The sequence below is a fragment of the Vanrija pseudolonga genome, chromosome 3, assembly GCF_020906515.1.
Source record: "Vanrija pseudolonga chromosome 3, complete sequence".
Lineage (NCBI taxonomy): Eukaryota > Fungi > Basidiomycota > Tremellomycetes > Trichosporonales > Trichosporonaceae > Vanrija > Vanrija pseudolonga.
The window spans coordinates 3,100,043-3,123,697 of NC_085851.1; the positions used below are offsets into that span (position 1 = coordinate 3,100,043).

Consider the following 23,655-nt stretch of genomic DNA (forward strand, 5'->3'; position numbering starts at 1 on the left):
TCAATTGCTCGCGTCCAAGTGTTTGGAGTAGCCCCCAAGATGCCACTCCGTTCAGTGCCAATAACATAACATGTAGTACATCTTCCCTACTCTCCAGGCTCCTCGCGCCCCAACACCGCGCTCTCCTCACCCTCACCCCGCTCCTCCCAACCGCCAACGCTCCGAATCACATTCTCCTCAATCTGCGACGCGCGCACCAGCCGCTCGCCAATAGCCATCATAGTCTCGGGCATGTCGTCGGGGTTCTCCTCGTCGTCGTCATAGTCCTCGCGCTCCATGACAGACGGAAGACGCAGCCGTCCCTCCCGCAGTGCGGTAGCGTATGCCTCGTGCTCGTCCTCGTCTTCCTCGTCCTCGTCGAACGGCGTGTCGCGGGGGATGAAGAGCGGTGCGCGGTTTGCCCCAATGGCGCCAGGGCCGGGGGTGACGCTGAAGTCTCTCGAGCCGCCGCGCCGCGAGTTGGGCACGGGTGTCGCCGACACGCTGCGGCTCGCATTGCGCATGTTCGGCGCGTGTACCTGCGGCGTCGCGCGCTTGGGCGCGCCGAGGGCGAGCGACGTAGACGAGTATCGCGTGCCCCCGCCGCCTGCCTGCGTGCGCGAGCGCGAACGGGACGCCGCAATCGACGCGCTGCGCGTAGACAGGCGCGAGAGCGGCGGCGCGTACTGGCTTGGTGGGAGGGGCGGGTACGGCTCCACGATGAGCACGAGCTGCACCGACGAGGTGCCAAAGCCTGCCGGGTCAGCCGTGCCAAGCGCAGGCGACCCTACCTTGATATGCGAGCTTGACGTCTGGCTTCCAGTCCTTGATGCTCGTCTCTGGTGGGGACGGCGCGTCCTCGGGCACAAAGTCCCCGTCCTCTGTCTTTACCTGGATCTCATCTGCGTCGTCCTCGTCTGCGTCGGCGCGCACACTCTCAGAGCGCGTCCTCGCGCGCGAGCTCCGTGGCGGGGCTTTGCGTTTCCGGCTTGAAGGCGCAGGCTCTGGAGCTGGAGGTGGGGGTGATGGTGGGCGCAATGAGAACGTCTTTTTCTGGCATTATTAGCTTATCCACAGATCTTCAAGCTAACCTTGAGAAGCACGACTTCAGTCCTTGTCGTCTTGCGAAGGAAGTAGCAGTACTGGTATGTGTCTGGGGTGAGCTGGAGAAACCACTCTTAGCTCACCTCCACGCTCAACGTGTACGCGGTGCTTCTTCTCGTACCGCTCGATCGTGAGGAGCTCCTCCATCCTGATGGTGTCAGAGCTGGTATCTCGAAGCGCGAGTTATCAGCGCACTCACTTGTCCTTGAGATCCTCGATGACGAGATTGAGCACCTTCTCGCTCATCCAGTCGACATGGCGCTCGTCGAGGTAGAGGAACAGCGGCACGACGCGGTAGTTTGATGCCCTTAGGTAGAAGGCATTGCGCGTGGAGAAGCGCATGGCGTGGCGTGCGTTGTTGGGCGTTGTAGAATGCAGAAACGCGACATGGAGAATGTAGCTGCACACCTCAACCACCTCGAGTTGCGGACCTTTCCCTTACGTCACTCGGCACGTGATCTTAATGACTATTGTAATGAATCCCAATGCCCGAGCTTCTTTGTAATAGATTCCATTTGCTTCCATTACAAAAGCCATCACTTCGTCGAGGGTGACGAGTCGCGCCCAATTTGCTCCCGCCGTCGCCATCGTTGACAGTGACGAACACCACCGCCGCGCATCACTCGTCGCTGTGGTCGATACAAGTCTGTGACTTTCCTTGCTGTTTCTATCCACTTCTTACCTACAAACTACACGCTCGCCAACATGTCCGAGGCAGCACAGGACCCCCCCGTTCCTCCTCCCAACCCCACGGCCGCCGACACCAAGCCCGAGAGCTCCAACGCCGCGGCCGAGACGCCAGCTGCTGCTGGTGACGACGTCAAGATGGAGGAGGCGCCCAAGCCCGTCGAGGAGAACTGGGAGGACATTCCCGACCACGTTCTTAGCGTGAGTGGGGTGGAGGGCTGTGGACCGCTAGAATGGCGCTCGCTGCAACGTTGCCGAGAAGCACCTGCTGACACAACCAGTCCGACGTCCAGGAGATTCGCATGCAGGCGCGCATGATTGACAACGAGGTCAAGATGATGCGTCAGGAGAACCTCCGCCTCGCCCACGAGCGCGACCAGATGGTCGACAAGATCCAGGACAACGTGACCAAGATCAAGCAGAACAAGGTGCTGCCGTACCTCGTGTCCAAGGTCGTCGAGGTGGGTGACCAGAGCTCTGTCTATTCCAGACCCGCCTGACCAAGCAGATTCTTGACGTCGATGCCGAGACTCAGGAGGGTGCCGCGCACAACGAGCACAACGCCAAGAAGTCAAAGTGCGCTGTCATCAAGACTTCGACCCGCCAGGTGAGCCCAGCGCAATGATGGTGTTTGGAGCCATGCTGACATATCCAGACCGTGTTCCTGCCCATCATCGGCCTCGTCCCCCACGAGGAGCTCCGCCCAGGAGACCTTATCGGTGTGAACAAGGACTCGTACCTTGTCCTCGACAAGCTCCCAGATGGTGCGTAGATGAGGTACACTTTGAATTCATCTAACACTTCACAGAGTACGATGCGCGTGTGAAGGCCATGGAGGTCGACGAGCGACCAACCGAGACGTACACCGACATTGGTGGTCTCGACAAGCAGATTGAGGAATTGGTGGAGGCTATGTGAGTTATCACCCGCTCTGGGATTTGGCTCCAACTGACATGCCAGCGTCCTGCCAATGCAGCAGGCCGAGAAGTTCCAGACTCTCGGCATCACGCCCCCCAAGGGCTGTCTCATGTACGGACCACCCGGTACCGGCAAGACGCTGCTCGCTCGTGCATGTGCCGCCCAGACCAACGCCTGCTACCTCAAGCTCGCCGGTCCTTCTCTTGTCCAGATGTACATTGGTGATGGTGCCAAGCTTGTTCGTGATGCCTTCGAGCTCGCCAAGCAGAAGGCCCCCGCTATCATCTTCATCGATGAGCTCGACGCCGTTGGCACCAAGCGTTTCGACAGCAACAAGGCCGGTGACCGTGAAGTGCAGCGTACCATGCTCGAGTTGCTCAACCAGCTCGACGGTTTCTCGTCTGACCAGCGCATCAAGGTCATTGCCGCCACCAACCGTATCGACATTCTCGACCCTGCCCTTCTCCGATCTGGTCGTCTCGACCGCAAGATCGAGTTCCCTCTGCCCAACGAGTCTGCGCGTGAGAACATTCTCCAGATCCACGCGCGTAAGCTCAACCACACGGGCGTCAAGTGAGTACAGGGTGGTTCTATGGGGGGCTTGGCTGACAGACTTAGCTTCGAGGAGCTTGCACGATCTACGGAGGACTTTAACGGAGCGCAGCTCAAGGCTGTCTGTGTTGAGGCTGGTATGGTGAGTTACGGCGCCTGCCATGATGCGCAAGCTAACTCGTCAGCTTGCATTGAGGCAAGGCGCATCGCAGCTCACACACGAGCACTTCCATGGTGGTATCCTGGAGGTGCAGGCGCGCAAGGCAAAGGAGCACCATGTGAGTGGCTGTCGGCATTGGCGCGTGACATCCGCTGACTCTACAGTACTTTGCCTAAGCTCGTCGCGGTCGTGTGGGTGTGCATGCATGGAGAAGTCAGATGTAGAGAGATACCATGTGATGATATGTTACAGAGTACAGAGGCATGGTGGCAGCAGGACGTGGCTCTGAATCCACAGCACGGCCACGGCCGAAACGAGCGACGCGTGCCAAGTCCTCCACCGCGATATGATTGCGATGCAGGCGATGATGCAACCTTGACAACCAACACATCACCACCTCCATGCCGCCAACATTCCCGCCCATAGCGGCGCTCTTCCTCACTCACTTTGACGACCTCAAGGGGCAAGAGGTAGCCTACTACCGCTCCCTGTCGGAGGGTACGTTTAGCTTGTCGCCACCACTGCTGCGCCGCTGACGTGTCGTGCCAGAGACGCTCCCGCCGAAGTTGATCGAGCACGCGACGCTGCCGTCGGGCCTGCACCTCCTCGACGCGGATGTCGTGACGTTCGCGCACCACGGGTTCCCGGGCGTGGGGCTGTTTCGTTCCCGCCAAGCAGAGGGCGGGCGCGGCCGGCGGATGGGCACGATCGGTGTGGTCCTGGGTACGTCGGCCCTGCTCGATTCTCCTCGGCAGCGTCACTGACCACTGACTGGCCCCAGCACCCCCCGGCGCACCGGACAACCTGTTCGACCTCGCCGGCCCCTTGGAAGACATCTACGACCGCCTCGAGGGCCTGGACAACCCGTTCGCCAAGACGGGCGAGGACAAGGCCGCAGCCAGCGCGTACCTCGACACCGTGTGGGAGCAGTACGCCGCCCCGAGCCTCGGCGCGCCTGTCACCCAGTCGGGCAGGGCGCTCGCCGAGCGGCTGGCGCGCACGAGCGTGAGTTGCTATGTGCTGGCTAAGCTGACGCTAGCCCGCCCACCCCGTCACGTGTGTCCCTGCGCTGCTGTCTATCCTCGGGCCGTCGATCGTGACGGTGTACAAGGCGAGCCTGTCGGGCCAGCGCGTGGTGGGTAGCTGAGAGCCTGTCGGACGAAGCTGACCCAGCAGCTGCTGTACGGCACGCCGCCCCTCCTCCCCCTCGCGGCGTTCGCGTGGGCCGTCTGGGCCATGGGCCTGCCCACCGCCGCAGCGGTCACGGCTGGTGCGCGGTCGTCGGCGTGGCTCGGTAACGTCGGGCTTATGGACCTCGACGAGCTGAAGAAACGCGTCGGCGGCTGGGTTGCAAGTGGGTCTAGCTGAGCGGGAGGCAACGTGCGTGCAGCTGACACCACCACGCAGCAACTTCCGACGTCGTGTTCAAGTCGCACACCGACGCATACGACATCTTCATCGACTTCTCCAAGTCGCTGCCTGCTGACGGGTCGGACGTGCGCGCGCCCCAGCCCAAAGCGCCGGCCACGCCTGTGGTGCTCGGCACGTCGCCCAACCCCAAGGGCGGGCGGCCCACCACCGCGGCCCTGTCGTACTCGTTTGGGGATTTAGTCCTCTACCGCTCGCTCGTGTACCTCGACGAGTCGCCGACGAGCGTGCAGGCGCGCACGGTGGGGTTCAGCGCGACGTCGCGTCGCGGCGGACTGTGGCTGCTAGTCTTCGAGGTCCTCGAACGTCTCTGGAACCTCTGTGTTGGCGTGTGCGAGTTTGCGATCGGCAGAGGCAGGGTGGGAGCCATCGCGCTCGAAGAAGACGAGGACACGCTCCAGCACCTCCTGAGTGCCGACGGGCGGCCAGAGCTCGACGAAGTGGGCAACGACGAAGACGACGACAACGCTCAAGATCTGCCCAACCTCGCCGCCGCTGCTGCAGATGACGACGGCCCGATCCAAGACGACACGGCGCGCCGCGGCCGCCTCATCCTCGGCCAGCTGCGCCACAACACACACCACCTGTATGCGCGGCTGCTGGCCGTGGCCGCGGGCAAGTGGGAGCTGAGCGATGCTGACCTGCGCGAGCTCACCGGCGCGTCTCGCCTGTCGCCTTGGTCTGGCCGCGGGTCTGCTGACTCTCGCTTCTGGCTTGCTCTGGCGCGCACTTGGAATGTGGAGCCGGTAGCTGAGCCAGCGGGCGACGGAGATGCGGCTCAGTAGTGGCAGTAGAAATCTAGACATGGACGCCATGGACGTTGTAACAAGCTCTCTGTCACTGCCACTGCCACTGCCACTGCACCGCCGTGTGGCATGTGGCTGGCTGTTCGACCGAGAGTGGAGCGAGGGGATCTCGGGGGTGTGGTTACGAGGGATGTGAAGGGCTGCGAGGGGGTCGAAGGCTCATTAGGCCATGGCCGAGAACGCGAGGAAGAAGTGGCTGGCGTCGCGTAGGCTCACAGAGGTGTCACCTCTGCCGTTGAAGGGCCGCTCGCGAGGAAGGCCACCCAGCCAGCCCAGCCCCACTGCTGCGCGCGATCCCGACGTGCTGCGTAAGAAAAGATGCCACCTGGTCCGCCTCATCTGCACAGCCTGTGGCATCCGGCCATTGAACCGCGGCCAACATGATAGGCGCGTAGGAAAGTGCGATATGTGCAGCGGGAAAGCCGAAGCATGGTACGTCTCTTCCAGCGTGATGGAATGGTACGAGATTGCAAAGGACGGCGGCATGGCATGGTACGACGGCGACGAGGCATGAGAGCGCCGAGGGACGCAGGCAGGCCGGCGGAGGTGGACTGGGCGGACATTGCACTGGAGTCACAGTGACGTAGGGGTGCGAGCGACTTTTGGGGGGCCACAGCTGCCAGGCGCCATTCGCCTTGCATTCCAGGCACGGCACGCCTAGTTTTGCACCCACCGCGCACAAGTTCCTTTGACGCGCCGCCGCCGCGCCGTTTAGCGACGACGGGACTGGCTGGCTGGTTGAGTGCGTGCGCGCCTGGCCCTCCCTCTGGTGCCAACCGCCGCCGCGTGCCGGTACATTGTCGCCGCCGTCTCTGCCGCGGCGCCGCCGCTGGCTGGCTGTGTACATTGAATTCCATGCCGGTCGGGCGTCACTTCTCACAACTACAACTATTACTACTACTACACTTGACCCCCCATCTACCATCGCATCGCACATCCATCTCTCTTGCTTTCAACAACAACAACAACCCTGTGAACAAGTCGACCATACACACATCAGCAACACCGACACGCACCCCTGCCTACCCCGCTCCCGTGCACACAACCCCCAATGCCGCGATAAGAGCCACCGCCCTCCACCACCACCACCACCCCCGACCTACCCACAACACCCCATCGCACCAGCTCCCATGTCCTGGCTCGGTGCGCCTGCGCCGGCCGGGCCGTCGCTCAACCCCCTGCGGCAGCGGCACGTCGCGTCGTCGGCGTCGGCATCGTCGTCGTCGGCTGCGCCGTCGCCGGCGTCTAGACCCCCAGGGCAGCCTAGCCCCGGTCTAGCGGCTTCGGCTTCTGCTTCGCGCCCAACACGCGCCCGCCGACGTGGCAAGACCCCCGACGGCGGCGCGCACAAGCGCTCCGGATCGCTCTCGACAGCGTGGTCGATCGGCTCGCGCGGCTGGGTCCGCGAGGGGTTCCGCCGCTTCGGCGAACACTGCGCGCGCAACCAGGTACGCACGCCGAGGCCGAGACGGGCGCCGCCGGCCAGAGGGAGCCGGCGGTGCCATCGCGATCCTCGCAGCAGCAGAGCTGACTGACACGCGCAGATCCGCACCCTTCTCATCGACTGCCTCGTCATGACGACGCTCTTCTACCCCTCCTTCGCTGCGTTTCTCGAAAAACACCTCGACAGCTCGGCGCTGGGACGCGCCCCGGCCCCCGGGGTCCGGCCAGCGCGCAACGCGCCGTTCGGGCTTTTCTCGACGCCCGTCAGAGAAATATTCCTCTCACCGCCTCCGCCCCTCCTCCCCCCCGTCGAGTGGGGTCCGTGGTGGGCGGCGGGTGATCCCGGCTCGCACGACGCCGCGTGGGCATCCGTGCGCAAAGGCGGCGGCGCCACTGCCACTGCCGAGGGCGACGGGGAAATTGATGTGCTCCGCGTGGTCTGGGCAGATGTCGGGGTCGTGCTCGACGGCGAAACGCTCCCAGACTGGGCACCACGTGATGAGCAGATTGTCTCGGCCGTCCGCTCGCTTGCGGACGCTTGGCAAGACGGCGCCCGGTGCGTGCGCCATCTCGTCGCGCAGGACGGCGGCGTAGAGCCAGCAGGCCCATGCTACCTCCTGGTCCCCGACCTCACGGACGTCCCTGGCTCGACTCCTCTATCGGCGCTCTGGGAGACGTTTGGGGAGGCAGTGGACGAGGCCGAGGTGGCCGACAGCCGCAAGGTGTACCACGGCGTTGCGGTACCGTTCCGCGTTGGGTCCAACCGCACGGCGTTTGAACAGGCGTTCGCCGCCCGGCTAGCGGAGGCAGTCGAGCCGCTGGGCGCCGAGCTGTTCACTGAGACATATTTGCCGAACGCGCAGAGCGCGTCGACGGTGTCGTTCTCCTCGACGCCCTATCAGGCCGCCACGCACGACGACGTCGTGTCGTCGTCCCCGCCACGAATCGTCTTTGTTGGCTATGCCATCCTCCTCTTCGCCCTTCTCTTCCAGCTCTCAAATGTGTCCAAGGTGCACTCGCGCTTCGGTCTCGCCTTCACCGGCGTTGTCCAGCTGTGCTGCTCCGCGGTCATGTCCTTTAGCGTGCTCGCCCTGCTCGGTTGGAACGGCTGGGGCTGGAGCAACCACCAGACAGTGCTGCCTACCTACGTGCTGCCGTTCGTCATTATCATTGTCGGAGTGGAGAACATGTCGGCTTTGGTGAGTGGCATCAAGATGGCAGTTGCTGACAGTGCAGACAAAAGCCGTCTTCTCCGTGCCATTCGACCACTCGGTCCCGGTCCGCATCGGCATCGGACTCAGCAAGGTCGGGTCGACCATCGCCCTTACTTCCCTCACCGACCTTGCTCTCCTCGGCATTGTCTGGCTCTGCGTCCACCTCCGCCCAGTGCGCGAGTTCTGCGTCTTTGCGTCCGTTGTCATCGTGACAGACTGGTTCATGTTGAACACGTTCTTCCTTACTGTGGGTATCCTGGCCTTGCCTTTGCTCACCCACCAGGTCTTGTCCATTGACGCGCAACGTCTCGAGCTCGCAGACATGCTTGCGTCCAACGGCGGACTCTCTTCGACCGAGGCCCAGCGCCGCGAGGATGAAGCCGCCAAGCGGAGGGCTTCGCGGAAATCGAACCGGTTCAGCTGGCGCACGGTTCTTCGTGGCCGCACCATTAAGAGCGGCTCCCTCATCCTCATGCTCACATGTGTTGGAGTCCTCTACTACTACACCGAGCGGGGACGGTCCATCTCGAGCAACGCTGTCAACTTCTACGGCTACACTCCCACCACTACGTCGTCGGTAGCTGCCTCATCACGACCCACATCACATCCCGGAACGGCTCTCAACCTCAACAAGCTGTCAGCCTCGCAGATGCTCTGGCAGGCCTTGAACCCAGCTGGTCTGCCATCAGTACGCGTCAACATGCCCCCATCGTCCATCCTCGTCTTCCCCCAAACTGGCCACTCGATGCTGCCTGCGGACATTCGCAAGCTGGAAATTCCATACTGGAACCTTGTCCGCAGCCGTATCCGCCCATTACTGCAGTTTGCCCGGGCAGTCATTGTCCCGCAGGCTTCTACAGCCTTGGCGCTCTACATCCTCCTGCTCTTCCTTCTCAAGGACTCGGACCTCCTTGCTACCCAGCGTAGCCGCCTCGGGCGGAACCGCCTTGGACTTGGAGACGGCCAAGCCACGGACGAGGAGTCTGATGACGGCGGAAGCACCAACAAGACGTCCAAGGCGGCCCTCGCAGCCAGCGTTAGCGTTCACATGCTTCCTGCAAGCCACGAGATGGACGTCGACGTCATTGCCACGAGCAAAGATGGTCGGCTTGCCGTCTCGGTCGGCGTAGACGACTCGATCTGCATCTGGCGCTTTGCCGATGACGAGAGGTCGTCTGGTACCCGCGAAATGGTCTCGTCTTCAGAACTTAACGAAGGCGACCCGATCGTGAGCGCGGCTGTGGCAGACGACGGCGAATGTGTTGCAATTGCTACAAGGTCTGGCGCTGTACAGCTCTGGTCGACGGCTGGTGACACCAAAACTACTTCGCTGGGCGTCTGCCAAGTGGGTTGCTCGGGCGGCCGAGTCACGGGCATGGTCTTCGACAACTCGCGCGACGGCATCGACGACCCGTTTACAGCGTCGCCCCAAGGCTCGCAGGGTCGCCCACTGGGCCAGCCACAGCTCCTTGTGGCGTTGTCCAACGGCGCTGTGCGCACGTGTGCCGGCAACAGAGTTGTGGATATTATCTCGGCTACCAACGCCGGCTCGAACGCACCGTCCCGTGTCGACCTGTTCGCTACCGACACTGGTCCCATGGCCCTCGTGTCCACTGTTGAAGGCGTCACGCTCTGGGAAAAGAAGCACGGCGAGTGGATTTCCGCGCCACTGGCGTCGTCTTCCGACGCCGCGGACCGTGTCACGGCTGTCGGCCGCGGGCGTGTCGAGTGGCACGAGCAGCTCACGGAAATCGTCGTCATCGGAAGACGGTCTGGCAGAGTCGAGGTGTTCGACTCGGACGGTGAGGCCGTCGCCGTCCTCACCCAGGCCATCGACACTATCCGCAATGTTACCGTCGCGGCTCCCTTCGTGACACGGTGCACGACGTGCGACTCGCACTCTGCGGACGGCTTCTTCGTCATTGCTTCGACCTCAACCCACACGTACATTGACCGCGTCTTATCACGCAGAGGCGTGCCATTCTGCCGATGCCCTCCTCCACGCCGGCCATCGGTGCTGGAGGACACGCTCAACAATCTGGGCCTCGGTGTCCACAGCCTCGCGGCTCGTTCAGACGGCGTTGTGGTCCCGCCTCTCGGCTTTGCCCTGCGCAACGTGTCTGGTGGCCTCTCAGCCCACCAGAGCACCAACGCGTCACCAATGAAGATGTCGAGTCTGCAGCCACCGTCCAATGGCGACTTCCCGGTGTCATCTCACGGTGCGCGGCGCTTGAGCGGCTTCCGTGACTCGCTAGAGGACAAAAGACCACCTTCGCCTCTGGACAGACAGACGTCATTCACGGCTCTGTCGTCGTTGTCCATGTCGGCTGTAGTTGACGACCCGTCGCCAACGACACGTTCACCCTGGGCTGACGTCGAGGTCGTCCCACTCGGCGCCATCCTCGCTCGCCATGGCGGCTGGCAGGTGCTCGACGACAACTCGCTTGTCGGCGTACGTCGTTCCGGATCTGGCATCGACGACTCGCAGTGGGAGCTCTGGGCCGTCGATCTCTCGGCAGCTTGGAACGGGGTCTCGCTTATTGTCGACCTGGCGTCCCTCGACATTCTTGAGCGCCCGACGCAGACCCCCACTGCGCCGCGCCACACCGGGACGCACCTCGTGCCTCCTGGTGCTCCCGCATCCCCTACAGACGGCGAAATGTCGATGCGTGCACGCCGAACCGAACGCATGCTCAGCCTGAATGGCCGCGCGTCGTTCCCCTCCTCCGTCGGCTCGTTCTCGGTGCCTACCCACCAGCCGCTCGGCTATGTTGCCGTCCGCCCGGTCCGCGCCTCTGGCCTGCGTGCCATGCTCGCTGGGTTTGGCAACCGCGTAGGTGTGCTGGCCATGCCGGCGCTGGCGCCTGGCCGTGCGGCGGCGTCATCCTCGACAGCCCCACCACGCCCCGCGATCCCCGCGCCGACCATTGCAATCTCCACCCCTCGTAGAGCCCAGTTCCAAAACACGCCTCCTCCACGCCGTGCTGGTGCTGCCCCACCTGGCCGGCGCTCCAACCCGGGTGACGGGCCGCCCCCGATCACCGTACCGTTCCCAAAGAGCGGGACAGAGAACGGCAACTTGTAAGCGTCTTCAGCTGAGGATACAGTTGGGACGCGCGTTCGGTTAGTATTGATTCGGGGCCTCGGATTAAACGGTATTTTAACCCCACTGTTGTTGTATTCACGCCGTGGCATAGAGCGAGATGAATATGTGCCAATAGAATGATTAAAACCAGACGTCGCATCACAGATGGTTGTACATGACCCCGGCGGGGGGGATCCTAAGTACCCAGAATGTCCTGGGGTGGGGTGTATGGTGCAGGCCGAGTAGTATGAAATGGGTCTGCGGTATAGGTGCTTGTTGTATGGGGGGCGGGCGGGCGATGCCGGTAGTGTTGGTTGGGCCCGACTACTACTACTACATGGCCAGCTCTGCCTGCAGCTGGCGGAGCTGCTCCTCCTCGTCGTCCTCCTCGACTGCGTGCGTGCGCTCGCGCGACGCGCCGACGGGCGAAGCGGGCGTGTGGAGCGGGACGTGGTCGGCGCCCTTGAGGCGGTCGTCGAGCTCCTCCTGCTCGAGCGCCTCGAGCTCGGCCTCGAGCTCGTCCTCGTCGATATTGTTGACAATGCCGACGGGGTTGGAGATGGCGTCGGAAATCTCGTTTGTGAGGTCCATCTGTTCCCGGATCGCGTCCATTGTCTGGTCGACCTTTTCGACCTTGCTGGGGGAGGGTTAGCGGCGCCGAGCGGAGCGAGGCGGGGCAGAGCGAGGTGAGGCGCGAGGTGTGAGGCAGGCTGGACAAGCCAAACCCAGGCCCGAGCCCCGGCCTCCGCCCCCACCCCCACCCAACCCAAACAAACACCCACAGCGTCGAGTGTATCGACTTCAATGCGTCGGCACCCTTCTTCATCGCGAGCATCGTCTCGGCATTCAGGTTGGCCGACTCGATGGCATTGACCTGGGCGTGGGTTAGAGTGGTGGAAACGACACTGGTCACCCACCTGCGTCTCGAGCGTGAGCCGTGTACCCGCGAGCTTGTCGAGCTCGTTCTCGAACGCCTTCTTCTGTCGCAGGGCGGCGGTTGCGACTGGGGTAAGTGTTAGCCATGGTTGGTGAGTTCCCAGCGCGCGTGCGTGAAGCGAGCGAGCGATGACGCCGCTCCACCCGACCGTTGTCGTCGTCGTCGACGATGCCGGCGAGCGCACCGCATAGCACGGCGGCGGTCGTCCACTACGCCGCGCCCCAACAACGCCACTCACCCCGCTTGTTGGTCGCGGCGTTCGCCTTGGCCTTCTTGAGCTCCTCCTCAATCTTCTTCTGCAGGTGCTCCTCCTTCTTCTCAATCATGAGCAGCTGCTGGCGCAGCGTCACGATCGAGTCGCGCGCCTGCTCGCGCGTGTCCTTGCGCCCGGTAAAGTAGGACATCCAGCCGGACATGGTGGGGAGTGGGGTCGGGTCGGGCGGGGTGTTGTTGGATAGAAGAGGGGAGGAATGAGGAGGGAGAGAGGTGTGATCCCAGGCGACAAGTCGTGCTGACGGCGAACGACGCTGAGTGTGTGTGTGTGTGCCTTTGCTGGGTGGCCAACAGCCAACACAATGATGCAGCCATTGCTGCATTGGATTGATACGCAGTGTCAGGGACAATGCAGAGCCTGACACTGGAGTGGCGCTGAGAGTTGGATTAGGAACATTTGCTCCCGTCCCACAGCGTGCGTGACTTCGTGACTTTCAGCGGCGAAATGCAGCAACAACAAGGTGACCGACACCCAGCTGCTTCACTTCACCTGCTTCACATCACCGGCGTCAGCTCAGCTACTTCAGCTCGGCTCCTTCAGCTCAGCTACTTCACATCAGCTTCCCCACCTCAGCTTCCTCACGTCACTCTTACCACCACCGCCCACCACACACCATGGCGACAAAACAGGCCACGCGCCAGAACCAGGCCATCACGCTCAAGGGCTCGACGGCGCTCGTGACCGAGTTCTTCGAGTACGGCGTGAACTCGTGCGTCATGCGTGGCCTTGCTCCTCACAGCCAGCTAGCTCACACCCGCAGAATCCTGTACCAGCGCGGCGTGTACCCCTCCGACGACTTCCGGTGAGCTGACCTCTGGAAATGGGAGCTCACCCGCAGCATGGTCAAGAAGTATGGCCTGCCGATGCTCGTGACCAGCGACGACGGGCTGAAGGAGTACATCCAGACGATCATGGCGCAGGTGTCTGGTGGGTACAGCTGTGGCGTCGGGGTCGGGCAGCTAACACACTCCGCGCAGACTGGCTCATGTCGTCGTCCCTCACACGCCTAGTCCTCGCCATCAAGTCGGTCGAGACGGACGAAACCCTCGAGCGCTGGCAGTTTGACATCTACACCGAGGACGGGCCGGCTTCGTCCCTCCCCGGCGGGCCACCCGCGCAGAAGAAGAAGAAGGACAAGACGGAGAAGGAGGTGCAGGGCGAGATCCGCGAGATCATGAAGCAGATCACAAGTAGTGTGACCTTCTTGCCTATTCTCGACGAGGAGTGTGAGTGGCGCGGAGCGTGGGGGCAAGACGGCGCTGACATTGCCGCAGGCACGTTCACCATCCTTGCCTACACCAACGACTCGCCAGACGTCGCCATCCCCCAGACGTGGGGAGACGCAGACCCACACCTCATCGACCGCGGCAAGGTCGAGCAGGTCCGCCTCCGCAGCTTTACGACAAACGTCCACTCGCTCGAGGCCATGGTCGCGTACCGTGTCGGCGAGTAGCGACGCACAGCTTGTCAATTGCCCGTATCACTACCTGTAACTCTAGAGCATGAACACATCACGAGCGTGTGGAGGCAGAGTCTGAGGCATCGGCGCGTAGGACACTGCCCACGCGCCTTCACTCCCACCGCTGCAACATTCTTGCCAAGCCATGCATCATGGATCCTGCCCTAATGGTGCGTCTAGTCCGTTTTACAGCTGGAGTGTGTTAGCACTTCGACTTGTCTTCTCCAGCCCTCTCCCCGCACTCACCATCTTGCCCGCCGGCGCACCAAAGCCGTCGTACTCCTTCTTGCCCTCGAGGTGCTTGCGGCCCGAGAAGATGGCCGAGTCGATCAAGCTCGCGACAGTGAGGACACCACCAATGATGGCGCATGCACTGGGGCGTCAGCTGGGATATGACGGGATTCTTCCAGCTCACCTCGTGAGGAAGTGGGCAAACGACTGGCGCGTCTCCTTGTGGACGACCTTCATGGGCGAGATCTCGTAGCTGCGCGGGTTAGACTGGAGTTCGCAACTGCCCACCCACTTGATGAAGAGACCGGGGATAGCGTGGTTCGAGTGCGAGGTCATGTCTGCAAGTGTCAGCCCCTGTCGCCAGAACCACATCCTCGCTGCACTCACGACCGTGCTCGTCCTTGCCCGGAAGAAGACCACCGCGGACGTCGCGCTCATATTCGGTAACCGAGTACTGGTTGGTGGGAATCTCGTCGCCCGTGAGGTACTGGAACGACGTCGAGACAACCTTGACAAAGTACTGGTACATGTTGTTTGTGTTGGCTGTGTCGTGTGAGTTGCTGCGTGCCTTTCTCCAACTCACGGTCCTTGCCGTAGCGGCTCACGCCGGTCAGAGGGTCCTTGATGCCGAGCTCGGCGCGCGTCTTCTCCTCCTTGGGCTTGAGCATCTCCTGCGCAAAGTCGGGAATGTCGGCGCCAAAGTGGAACTTGTTGATAACGTGGTCAAAGTCGTGGTGGTGCTTGTCCTTGAGGTAGGGCACCAGCTCGTGGAGGTTCATGCCGTTGCGCATAAATGTCGCGCCGTGGCTGAAGCGCACGTTGCCAATGACCTTGTTGACGCGCAGCTTGCCCGAGACGCGGCAGCCCTCGGCGGCCTGCTGCGCCATCTTCTCGGTCCAGTGCTCCTCGACACACTGCTCAATGTCGTCGGGGTTGCTAAACGACCACCCGGCGCGGATGTACGCCTGGCGCACCTCCTCGCACGAGTTGCAGCACCCGTTCTCGGGCGGCGGCGCACCGTAACACTTGCCACAGTAGTCGGGCGCGCGCCCCTCGGCAATCCGCTCAGCCTCGCCCTTGAGCTGCTGGCCCTTCATCGGCCCAATCTCGTGACCTTGCTCGTTGAGCTGCATCTTCTTGACGTTGTGCGTAATGTCGTTGATGATCTCGCCCGAGATGTCGGCCACATCAATGGATAGCACTGGCGTCAGCTGTGTCAAGGATATGTTAGCTCACAGTAACATGGCACGCTGGGGAAGGTCACGTCGAGGTCAATGACAATCTTCTCGCCGCGCGACCTGTCGACGTTGATCGAGGTCTCCGAGTGTACTCGTCGGTAGTCGACAAACTCGATGGTGAGCGAGGTGAGGATGATGGAGAGGGAGAGGAAGGTCACTGGGGGGTTAGCTTGTGCTGGCGCATCGCCTCGAAGCTCGACCCACAGAAAGCACCGGTGCGAGTCTTGATCTTGACATCTTCCATCGTCTGGACGTCGGCGTCAACAAATGTGCCACGGCTACGGGCCGGCAGCGCTACTCACCTTGCCAAACGCATCGAGACCCTGGAAGGCTCCAAAGAAGCCGTTTCGACCCATGGTGATGATGGCTGCTGCAGATCAATGTGTGTTGCAGCTGGACGAGATGTTGTCGAAACGTGTCCTTCGCGGTGATGTCTGGCTCGCTGCCCGTCGTTTCAAGTCACCGCCGCGTCGGTCCACTGCACGCGCCTCAGACGTGGAGGTCGTCCATATCTTGAGGCCGTCATTAGCGGAAGCAATTATTCCTTTAACATAACGGAACCAAATTGCCACGTTGTTGCGCGACGCGTGGTGAGAGCGACGACGATGTTCGATGTTCCATGTCGCTTTGCAGCCAGCAGAGCCAGCAGAGCAACAACCTCGATCAGACTTCTTGAATCTTCCAACAAACAGCTCATCACTCGCACACTATCAACAAACGACATTCCGAGTGATCAAAAATGGCAGCTTCAATGTACCAGAGGGATCCCCGTGCGGTACGTCGTCGCGCCCTGGCTAGGTGCCAGCGCCAGCAGCTCGCTCGGCGGGCAGGAAATATCGCTGACCCCGCTAGGGCCTCTTCCTCGGTGGCTCGCGTGTGAGCGGCGCCGAGGTCCGCGACCAGAACGGTAGGTTGGGACGAGTTGCTCGCCGCGTGCGATGGGCTGACGTTGTGGTAGTGCAGGCCGCTCAGACCGTGTCCAACATTCTCAAGTCGTCCCTTGGCCCCGTTGGGTAAGCTGAACCTCATGTGGTCTTCGAGACAGCTGACACGCCCAGTCTCGACAAGATGCTCGTCGACAACGTCGGTGACGTGACTATCACCAACGACGGCGCCACCATCCTCTCGCTTATCGAGGTCTCGCACCCCGCTGTACGTTGCGCCGTGTAGACGCGCTTGCCACCGCTGACTGTTGACCCTCTAGGCCCGTATCCTCGTGTCCCTCGCGACGCAGCAGGACAAGGAAGTCGGTGACGGAACTACCTCGGTCGTCTTGCTCGCCTCGGAGCTTCTGAGGAGAGCAAACGAGCTTGTCCGCAACAAGATCCACCCCACCACCGTCATTGCTGGCTACCGTCTGGCTTGCAAGGAGGCCTGCCGCTTCATGGCCGACCAGCTCTCCACCAAGGTCGACAAGCTCGGCCGTGACGCCCTCGTCAACGTCGCCAAGACGTCGATGAGCTCCAAGATTCTTGCTGCGTGGGTGCTCTTGTCTGCCTCCGAAACCCGCTAACCAACCCAGCGACGACGACTTCTTCGCCCCCCTGGCCGTCGACGCCATGCTCGCCGTCAAGACGGTCAACCCCCGCGGCGAGAAGAAGTACCCCGTCAAGGCCGTCAACGTCCTCAAGGCGCACGGAAAGTCTGCCCGCGAGTCGTTCATGGTCAAGGGCTACGCGCTCAACTGCACCGTTGCCAGCCAGGCCATGAAGACTCGCATCCCGAACGCCAAGATTGCCTGTCTCGACATGAACCTCGCCAAGCAGCGCATGCACCTCGGCGTCCACATCACCATCGACGACCCAGAACAGCTCGAGGCCATCCGTGCCCGCGAGTCTGAGATTACTCTTGAGCGTGTGCGCAAGATCCTTGCCACTGGCGCCAACGTCATCCTCACCACCAAGGGTATCGATGACCTGGTCCTCAAGGAGTTTGTCGAGGCCGGTGCTATGGCCGTCCGCCGCTGTCGCAAGGAGGACTTGCGACGAATTGCCCGTGCTACCGGCGCGACGTTGGTGTCGTCGCTCGCCAACCTGGACGGAGAGGAGACTTTCGAGGCCTCGAGCTTGGGTTTCGCCGAGGAGGTTGTGCAGGAGCGTATCAGCGACGACGAGCTCATCCTCGTCCGCGGAACCAAGGTCGTCAGCTCGTCGTCCATCATCCTCCGCGGTGCCAACGACTACATGCTCGACGAGATGGAGCGCGCGCTGCACGACGCCCTCAGCATCATCAAGCGCACGCTCGAGTCTGGATCGGTTGTTCCCGGTGGTGGTGCTGTCGAGACGGCGCTGTCCATCTACCTCGAAAACTATGCCACGACCCTCGGCTCGCGTGAGCAGCTTGCCATTGCCGAGTTTGCCTCGGCGCTCCTCGTCATCCCCAAGACGCTCGCCCTCAACGCCGCCAAGGACTCGACCGACCTCGTCGCCAAGCTCCGCGCGTACCACAACGCCGCCCAGTCGGTTAGCCCCGAGGACCCCAAGCGCGGCTTAATCTTCTACGGTCTCGACCTGCTCAACGGCGAGGTCATCGACAACCGCGCCGCCGGTGTCCTGGAGCCTACCATGTCCAAGATCAAGTCGCTCAAGGCCGCCCTCGAGGCCGCGACCAGCTTGCTCCGTATCGACGACAGCATCACTGTCACCCCCGACCAAAAGGGTGAGGAAGACCCCCACGCCCACATGTGAGCGAGCGAGCAGTTAGAGCACGATTTTACGTCATAGTGAGCAGCCGAGATAGTAGGTACTGCTCGGCAGAGGATATATGTAGATGATCGCATTGCATAGCGTCTGTGGACTACCTTGCCAGCCAATGTTCGCGCTTGTACATCACATCGGCAGCCGTGGCTCCCTCCTCCTTATACGAGGGTTTAAAACACGGTTCCGTCACTAATGATTTCAATGGGGGCTTGTGGGTCAGCAAATGCAGGGATTAAGCAACCCACGGCCTCCAGATTCTGGGCGCTTGAGCTTTGCAATCTCGCGCCCGCCCTTCCAGGTCGAGGCCTCGAGGACCTGTGCGAGGTTGAGCTGATCGGAAGTGAGGCCCAGCTTGTCGCAGATGCCCTGGTGGATCTTGTCCCTGCGAGAAGTCGAAGTCAGTCAAGAATAGCAGAAGCGAGCCGCGGCCGCGAACGCGACAGAAGCGACGCACAATGCAATGACAGTCACGGCGCGCCACTCGACAACAGCGGGGTGGCCGGGGGCGAGAACAGGAAGCCCGTCACGGCCGTTGGGGTAGGCGCCGTTCGGGAGCGAGTCGGGGCGGATGGTCAGGAGCTCGTGGTCAACCAGGAGACCTCCGTTACGGTACTGCTCGGATCAGATTCAGCTATTAGGGACGCTCTTACCTCTGGAAGGCCCGTCTGCCCCGGTCCAGGGTCCACACGCCAGCCGGCGACCGACTCGATCGGCTCAAGGAGTGAGTAGCACAGCCACTGGGTGAGTTTATGGAAGGGGACGAGGGCGTCGCCCTCGAATCGCTGGTCACCAATGGCGTCGTGCGAGCGTGCGAGCGACGGGCAGTACCACACGTCCCCGAGAACCTCGTCGGGGTATTCTGGCAAGGTGGTGCGCGAGGGCCAAATGGGCGCAAGGAGAGAAAAGAGCGTGTCCCAGAATGTGACGAGGGAGAGGACGGGCTTGGGGCCGCCGGTCTTGAGCGTAGGCTGGAGGTAGTCTGCAGAGTTAGTCATCAGCCGATACAGCGCAACTCACAGAGGATGTCACCGGGGCGGCCTGACCGCACGATATCAGGACGCGCCTCGAGCGCCCCACCGAGCTGGATCAGCAGATTTGCCCTTCCATCCAGACCCGACATGGGGTTCGCGGCGGTCACTTGGAACTGCTCGCCGAGGATCGCTGGAGTGAGGGCCTGGAGCGCCTTGGCTACGCGGGGAGGTTAGATACACTCATCGTTGAGCCACCGTCGAGGTACTCACCATCCACACGCAGCGGGTCACCTGGCACAGCCGAGAAGACGCCATTCACGAACATGTGGTAGCTCGCCACTGCGAGGGCCTCGCTGCGGCCGCCCTCCCACGTCACCTTGCCGTTCGCATCGCGCTCCGTGTAGGTCCAGGTGTTGCCAGCGCCGGCGTCGAGCAGAACCGAGACGATGTAGAGGTCGATGAGGGCGGCTGCGCGCTCCACGGGCTTATCTTTGGAAGGGAACTGCGGGTTCTCGAGGAGCTGCGCGATACGGTCGATGGGCTTGGGGGTCTGGGTCACAAAGTGGTTCTTGCGGCAGTGTGCTGGGCATGTCAGACAACGGCGGGCAACCGAACAGGACCGCAGACATACGAGGAATCTTATCATAGTTTGTTCCAAAGTCGCGCTAACGGGGTCAGAGGCGCCGGCGCCATCACTCACCTCGAGCAGGCCGGCGCAGAAGTCTACGACTGTCTGGAGCTTGTCCTGGTGCCAGATCCAGTAGTCGCCCTTGTCGCGGACCACGAGGTCGAACACCTGCTTTGAGCGCTCACGAACGGCGACGAGGGAGCGGAGGTACGCCACCACGGGTGGCGTCGTCGTCGTCGTGCTCGTCGCCGCCGGAGTCGAGTTGGTCGTAAGGGCCATACGAGTGAGAGACAGGGGAGGGGGAGATAACGCGTACAGCGACGTGGATGGGTCGTGTCTATGATCTAGGCCGTCGAGACTGGTTATATCTGCCGCTCACGAGTGCGATGGGGGGAAGATGGGGGCAGTGTGAGAATGGGTAAGACTGCAGGCGTGTGGATGCAACTGTGGCTGTGGAGACGAGGACAAGGCGGACGTGGGGAGAGGAGACCAAGAGCGGTATGTCGTCAGTGAGTGATGCCAGAGTATACTGTGTGGGGGTGTGTTATCGTTGGATGTCGTCGATGTTGCTGTTACTAGTACCGAGCGAGCAAGAGAGACCGATGTGACCACGCGTCGTCGTGTGAAGTCTAAGTTCGAAGCGACTGGATGAATGAATGAGTTGCTAGGTGGTGGAGTTGTTCCGAGCGGCGGCGACGATGGACGAGTGGGTGGGTGTCGATGGGTGGAATCCGTGACCCCGGCCAGGTCGGCTGGATGAGATGCGCGATGGGATGGGATGGGGGGCGTGGGGAGAGATGCGCGATAATGAAGGGGCCGGCCAGCAGGGGTCACCAGGGGCAAGTCGAGCGAGTCGAGGCCTGGCCCAGCGTTTGAGGGTGGTGGACACGCGCGCAGTGGTGGATGGGTGGGTGGGAGGGATGCAATGCACAGGTGCAAGGTCGGAGCAGCGTCAGCGGCGTCGGCTGGCTCGTTACAGTGGGGGGCAAGGAGGTTGACTGGCCCGGGCCGTGACGGCGCGGTCGGGTGTGAACCGTGGTAGCGTGCTAGCGTGCGGTTGCGTGCGCGCGCCTTATTGTCCCTGTCGGACAGAATGGAACTCTGAGTGTGAGGGAGGCATGAGCCAAGCAACGCCCGGAACGGCGGTCAGTTGGAGTGAGTGGGTTCGGCTCTGGCCGCCGGCTGGTCAGTGTGGACAGCGTGCAACCACCCCACCCAGCCAACAGCCGCGGTGTTGCCGTGCAGCAGCCGCCCAAAGAGGTGCCCGTTATCGCCCACACGGGCACTTGCGCGTCACACGGCCAGGGGCCCCACGCCGTATCGGCCAATGGCCAAGCCGAGGCCCTCCCTTGACGGAAACAAATCTCGCAGCAGCAGCAGCAGCAGCAGCGGCGGCGAGGCACAAACAACAGTCGACCACTGTCAGCTGTCAGCTGTCAGTGTGTGTACATCTCATGAGTGCCGTGGCGGTCGTCGTCACGGCCTTTGCTACCACCTGCTTATCCCGCTCACTTCGGCGTCGGTTGGGAACAGCTGCCAGATCGCCCGCCAGATCCATTCCACCCGCTCATGGCGACGGGGAGCGATCGCAATGTCCCAAAGACAAAGGTTGACTCGTCCAACGTACTGCGTAACGATCCTGGTCGTAAGGAGGCCGAGGGCCAGCCAGCCGAGCGAGGAACCACGATCCGGCACCGCCCACCTGCATTTGGGTACGGGTCGCGTCACGTGCCGTTGTTTTGGCTGTTGTTCGCGCGACTGACCTTGGCCTTTGTTTGTCGTTGTTCGAAGGTGTTCAAAGTTTGGACCTGTGCTGTGCAGTGGTGGCTCGGGGCCTCAATTGCATCGTCGCCGTACCTGGCTGTCTATAAACAAAGGACGATGAGACGTCGACGGCCGTTGTCGTCGACAGCGGCACGTACAAGCACAAACACAATGCGAACAACGACGACGACGATTCGTTGGGGACGTTTGGTCGAGGGGCTGAGCAGCCAGCTGCCGTTGCCGCCAAGTCGCGTTTCATGTCTGGCTGGCCTGGCCACCAGCCAGCCTCAATACTCCCCAGCATTACGTTGTGGTGTTCTTACGTCGTCGTCGGCACTTGACGTCCGTCGTCATCTTCGTCCATCACGATAACGGCAGGCGGTTTCATCGTGCCCCCTTCGTCACTGCTACGGAGACTTTGTGTCGTGCCGTGATAGATGGGCACGGTGGGCGGATGATGTGGCAGGGGACAGAAGCAGCGGCATGGCTGGTCGTCGCTGCCGTCGTCGTCGTCGTCGTCGCGGCCCCAGTTAGCTCCACCCTTCGAGCCACTGGTCGAGGGGGAGAACAAGACGACACGCTCTGGCGCGTTTCGAACCAAAGCTTCTTGTCGTTTAGCATTTGGCGCCGCGGCGTACTACTCGGGCCGCCTCGTGCGACGTCGCTCGCTCGCCGTTGGCGGCGGTCAATTGAGATAGATCTGCAGCATGCCGTCGTGCGTCGTCGTGCGTCCTTTGGTTTCACCCGACCCGAGCGCGACAGCACCATGCCGCTCTTCGCACCACCGCACCGCCACGAGCGACCGAGCTAGCCAGCGAGCGAGGCCGCACGCGCCACGACGCCCCGACGCCGCCGCCCCAACGTACCTCGCGCTTGCTCGTACATAATCCCCCCCGCTCCGCCCGGCCCCGGGGGGTGAGGGGTGACTACTACTCGTACGCACTGGCGCACTGGGCCAACATAGAGTTTCCGCCCACCCGGGGCTGATCGTTTCGTTTCCAGCGTTTGCCCACTCGCCCGACGCAGCTTGTTGGATTAACGCCGTCGTCGAGTGTGGAAGGTTTGCCCGGCACCCCTGGGCCTGGCTGGGGTCAAGGCACACTCGAGACAAGCTTGCAATATGGATGGGACTGCTGACCCTACGAGTATTCGGGCGATGGTTTCAGCTGTTGGGCTGGCCAGGGTGTGTGGGCGTGTGTATCCCGCACTCCGCCGGCGGTTGTCGCTCAGCAGTGCTTGTTGCCCACCAAGACGACGGACACAACGTAACAAACCATGCATCCTTCCTATAGGCAGCCACTGGTTTGTTCCAAGAGGCCGCAACCCGCGAAACACGGCGTGCAGCGGCCCGTCGCCCGACCAGGGGATAAAGGTGTCTTCGACGCTCGCTCGACCCCGACGGACGAGGTCGTGCCGAAGCCAGCCCAAACACTCCCCTGCGCGGCTGGCTGGCGGCAGCGGCAACGTACAGCGGCATGCTCGCGACAACGTACATCGTGTGCTCGGGCGGCCCTTTGTGTGTCTCATCTTGCTCGGAGGAAGGAAGTAGGGGTGGGGGGTCTGGAACATTGCACTTGCAGCCAGCCTCTCTGTCGCACACAATGTCATCGGAAGTGGGTGCATGAATTGTCTCGAATGTGTGGTACACCCGTCCCAGGAATTGAGTGACCGGCAAGCGAGCATGAAGTGCAGGTTGCAGGTGCAGGTGGGCAGCGTGTGCCCTGTTGTTGTCTCCTGTTGAGTGGAGTGTGTGATCGGGAAGCGGCACAAGCGACCAGCAGCAGCATCCGAGAGCAAACACGCAGAGCTGATGACATTCACCGACGACGACATTGCAATCATGACCCCAGTTCTATTCATCGACGTATGAATTGCTCGAAATGACCCAGGACTGATTGCCCCCACACTCCCCAAACCAGTATCTCGCGCTGGCTTCGGGGCGTCGCAGCAACTCATGTGGAGCAGATGCACCACCTCGTCGTCGTGCACCTCGTCCTCCCTCCTCCCATGACCTCATTATGAACCACACGGGACTGCCTGCTCACTACCTTGTTCCTGTGGCTACTGTCGCCCCCCAC

General features: G+C 62.1%; 9 protein-coding genes across 9 annotated transcripts; 5 read left to right on the forward strand and 4 right to left on the reverse strand.

Moving 5' to 3' along the window:
* Nucleotides 1-86: 86 nt before the first annotated feature.
* LOC62_03G004786 (uncharacterized protein) lies at nucleotides 87-1,425 on the reverse strand (the record flags this gene model as incomplete). Its single annotated transcript, XM_062771305.1, has 5 exons — nucleotides 87-733; nucleotides 771-1,032; nucleotides 1,071-1,132; nucleotides 1,167-1,231; nucleotides 1,283-1,425. The coding sequence occupies 5 exons, from the start codon at nucleotides 1,423-1,425 to the stop codon at nucleotides 87-89; spliced, it is 1,179 nt and encodes a 392-aa protein (XP_062627289.1).
* Nucleotides 1,426-1,729: 304 nt separating this feature from the next.
* On the forward strand, nucleotides 1,730-3,661 carry tbp1_0 (26S proteasome regulatory subunit 6A). The gene is made up of 9 exons (XM_062771306.1): nucleotides 1,730-1,971; nucleotides 2,052-2,231; nucleotides 2,279-2,377; nucleotides 2,426-2,534; nucleotides 2,579-2,684; nucleotides 2,731-3,261; nucleotides 3,307-3,382; nucleotides 3,426-3,518; nucleotides 3,565-3,661. Exons 1-9 carry the CDS (start codon nucleotides 1,789-1,791, stop codon nucleotides 3,574-3,576), a joined length of 1,389 nt encoding a protein of 462 aa, XP_062627290.1. The 5' UTR covers nucleotides 1,730-1,788; the 3' UTR covers nucleotides 3,577-3,661.
* A 123-nt stretch (nucleotides 3,662-3,784) lies between these two features.
* lchn lies at nucleotides 3,785-5,643 on the forward strand. The gene is made up of 6 exons (XM_062771307.1): nucleotides 3,785-3,898; nucleotides 3,950-4,123; nucleotides 4,182-4,405; nucleotides 4,440-4,535; nucleotides 4,577-4,754; nucleotides 4,808-5,643. Exons 1-6 carry the CDS (start codon nucleotides 3,802-3,804, stop codon nucleotides 5,611-5,613), a joined length of 1,575 nt encoding a protein of 524 aa, XP_062627291.1. The 5' UTR covers nucleotides 3,785-3,801; the 3' UTR covers nucleotides 5,614-5,643.
* An 891-nt stretch (nucleotides 5,644-6,534) lies between these two features.
* On the forward strand, nucleotides 6,535-11,506 carry Scap (Sterol regulatory element-binding protein cleavage-activating protein). Its single transcript, XM_062771308.1, has 4 exons — nucleotides 6,535-7,082; nucleotides 7,179-8,276; nucleotides 8,314-8,538; nucleotides 8,575-11,506. The coding sequence occupies exons 1-4, from the start codon at nucleotides 6,765-6,767 to the stop codon at nucleotides 11,374-11,376; spliced, it is 4,443 nt and encodes a 1,480-aa protein (XP_062627292.1). The 5' UTR covers nucleotides 6,535-6,764; the 3' UTR covers nucleotides 11,377-11,506.
* An 11-nt stretch (nucleotides 11,507-11,517) lies between these two features.
* Nucleotides 11,518-12,833, reverse strand: SNF7 (Vacuolar-sorting protein SNF7). The gene is made up of 4 exons (XM_062771309.1): nucleotides 12,552-12,833; nucleotides 12,294-12,379; nucleotides 12,159-12,250; nucleotides 11,518-12,013 (listed from the first exon to the last, which is right to left on the reverse strand). Exons 1-4 carry the CDS (start codon nucleotides 12,727-12,729, stop codon nucleotides 11,710-11,712), a joined length of 660 nt encoding a protein of 219 aa, XP_062627293.1. The 5' UTR covers nucleotides 12,730-12,833; the 3' UTR covers nucleotides 11,518-11,709.
* A 251-nt stretch (nucleotides 12,834-13,084) lies between these two features.
* On the forward strand, nucleotides 13,085-14,096 carry mad2l1-1 (Mitotic spindle assembly checkpoint protein MAD2A). Its single transcript, XM_062771310.1, has 5 exons — nucleotides 13,085-13,296; nucleotides 13,348-13,389; nucleotides 13,426-13,514; nucleotides 13,565-13,813; nucleotides 13,862-14,096. The coding sequence occupies exons 1-5, from the start codon at nucleotides 13,202-13,204 to the stop codon at nucleotides 14,038-14,040; spliced, it is 654 nt and encodes a 217-aa protein (XP_062627294.1). The 5' UTR covers nucleotides 13,085-13,201; the 3' UTR covers nucleotides 14,041-14,096.
* Nucleotides 14,097-14,180: 84 nt separating this feature from the next.
* Nucleotides 14,181-15,924, reverse strand: ergic3 (Endoplasmic reticulum-Golgi intermediate compartment protein 3). Its single transcript, XM_062771311.1, has 9 exons — nucleotides 15,818-15,924; nucleotides 15,720-15,762; nucleotides 15,514-15,672; nucleotides 14,861-15,478; nucleotides 14,665-14,820; nucleotides 14,570-14,615; nucleotides 14,462-14,530; nucleotides 14,293-14,419; nucleotides 14,181-14,238 (listed from the first exon to the last, which is right to left on the reverse strand). The coding sequence occupies exons 1-9, from the start codon at nucleotides 15,869-15,871 to the stop codon at nucleotides 14,233-14,235; spliced, it is 1,278 nt and encodes a 425-aa protein (XP_062627295.1). The 5' UTR covers nucleotides 15,872-15,924; the 3' UTR covers nucleotides 14,181-14,232.
* A 226-nt stretch (nucleotides 15,925-16,150) lies between these two features.
* Nucleotides 16,151-18,202, forward strand: cct1 (T-complex protein 1 subunit alpha; the record flags this gene model as incomplete). Its single annotated transcript, XM_062771312.1, has 6 exons — nucleotides 16,151-16,290; nucleotides 16,368-16,422; nucleotides 16,474-16,528; nucleotides 16,574-16,667; nucleotides 16,720-16,994; nucleotides 17,038-18,202. The coding sequence occupies exons 1-6, from the start codon at nucleotides 16,255-16,257 to the stop codon at nucleotides 18,200-18,202; spliced, it is 1,680 nt and encodes a 559-aa protein (XP_062627296.1). The 5' UTR covers nucleotides 16,151-16,254.
* On the reverse strand, nucleotides 17,933-20,572 carry URC4 (Uracil catabolism protein 4). The gene is made up of 8 exons (XM_062771313.1): nucleotides 19,886-20,572; nucleotides 19,817-19,850; nucleotides 19,456-19,767; nucleotides 19,232-19,402; nucleotides 18,865-19,193; nucleotides 18,669-18,826; nucleotides 18,460-18,596; nucleotides 17,933-18,422 (listed from the first exon to the last, which is right to left on the reverse strand). The coding sequence occupies exons 1-8, from the start codon at nucleotides 20,090-20,092 to the stop codon at nucleotides 18,385-18,387; spliced, it is 1,386 nt and encodes a 461-aa protein (XP_062627297.1). The 5' UTR covers nucleotides 20,093-20,572; the 3' UTR covers nucleotides 17,933-18,384.
* Between the last annotated feature and the right edge of the window lie 3,083 nt (nucleotides 20,573-23,655).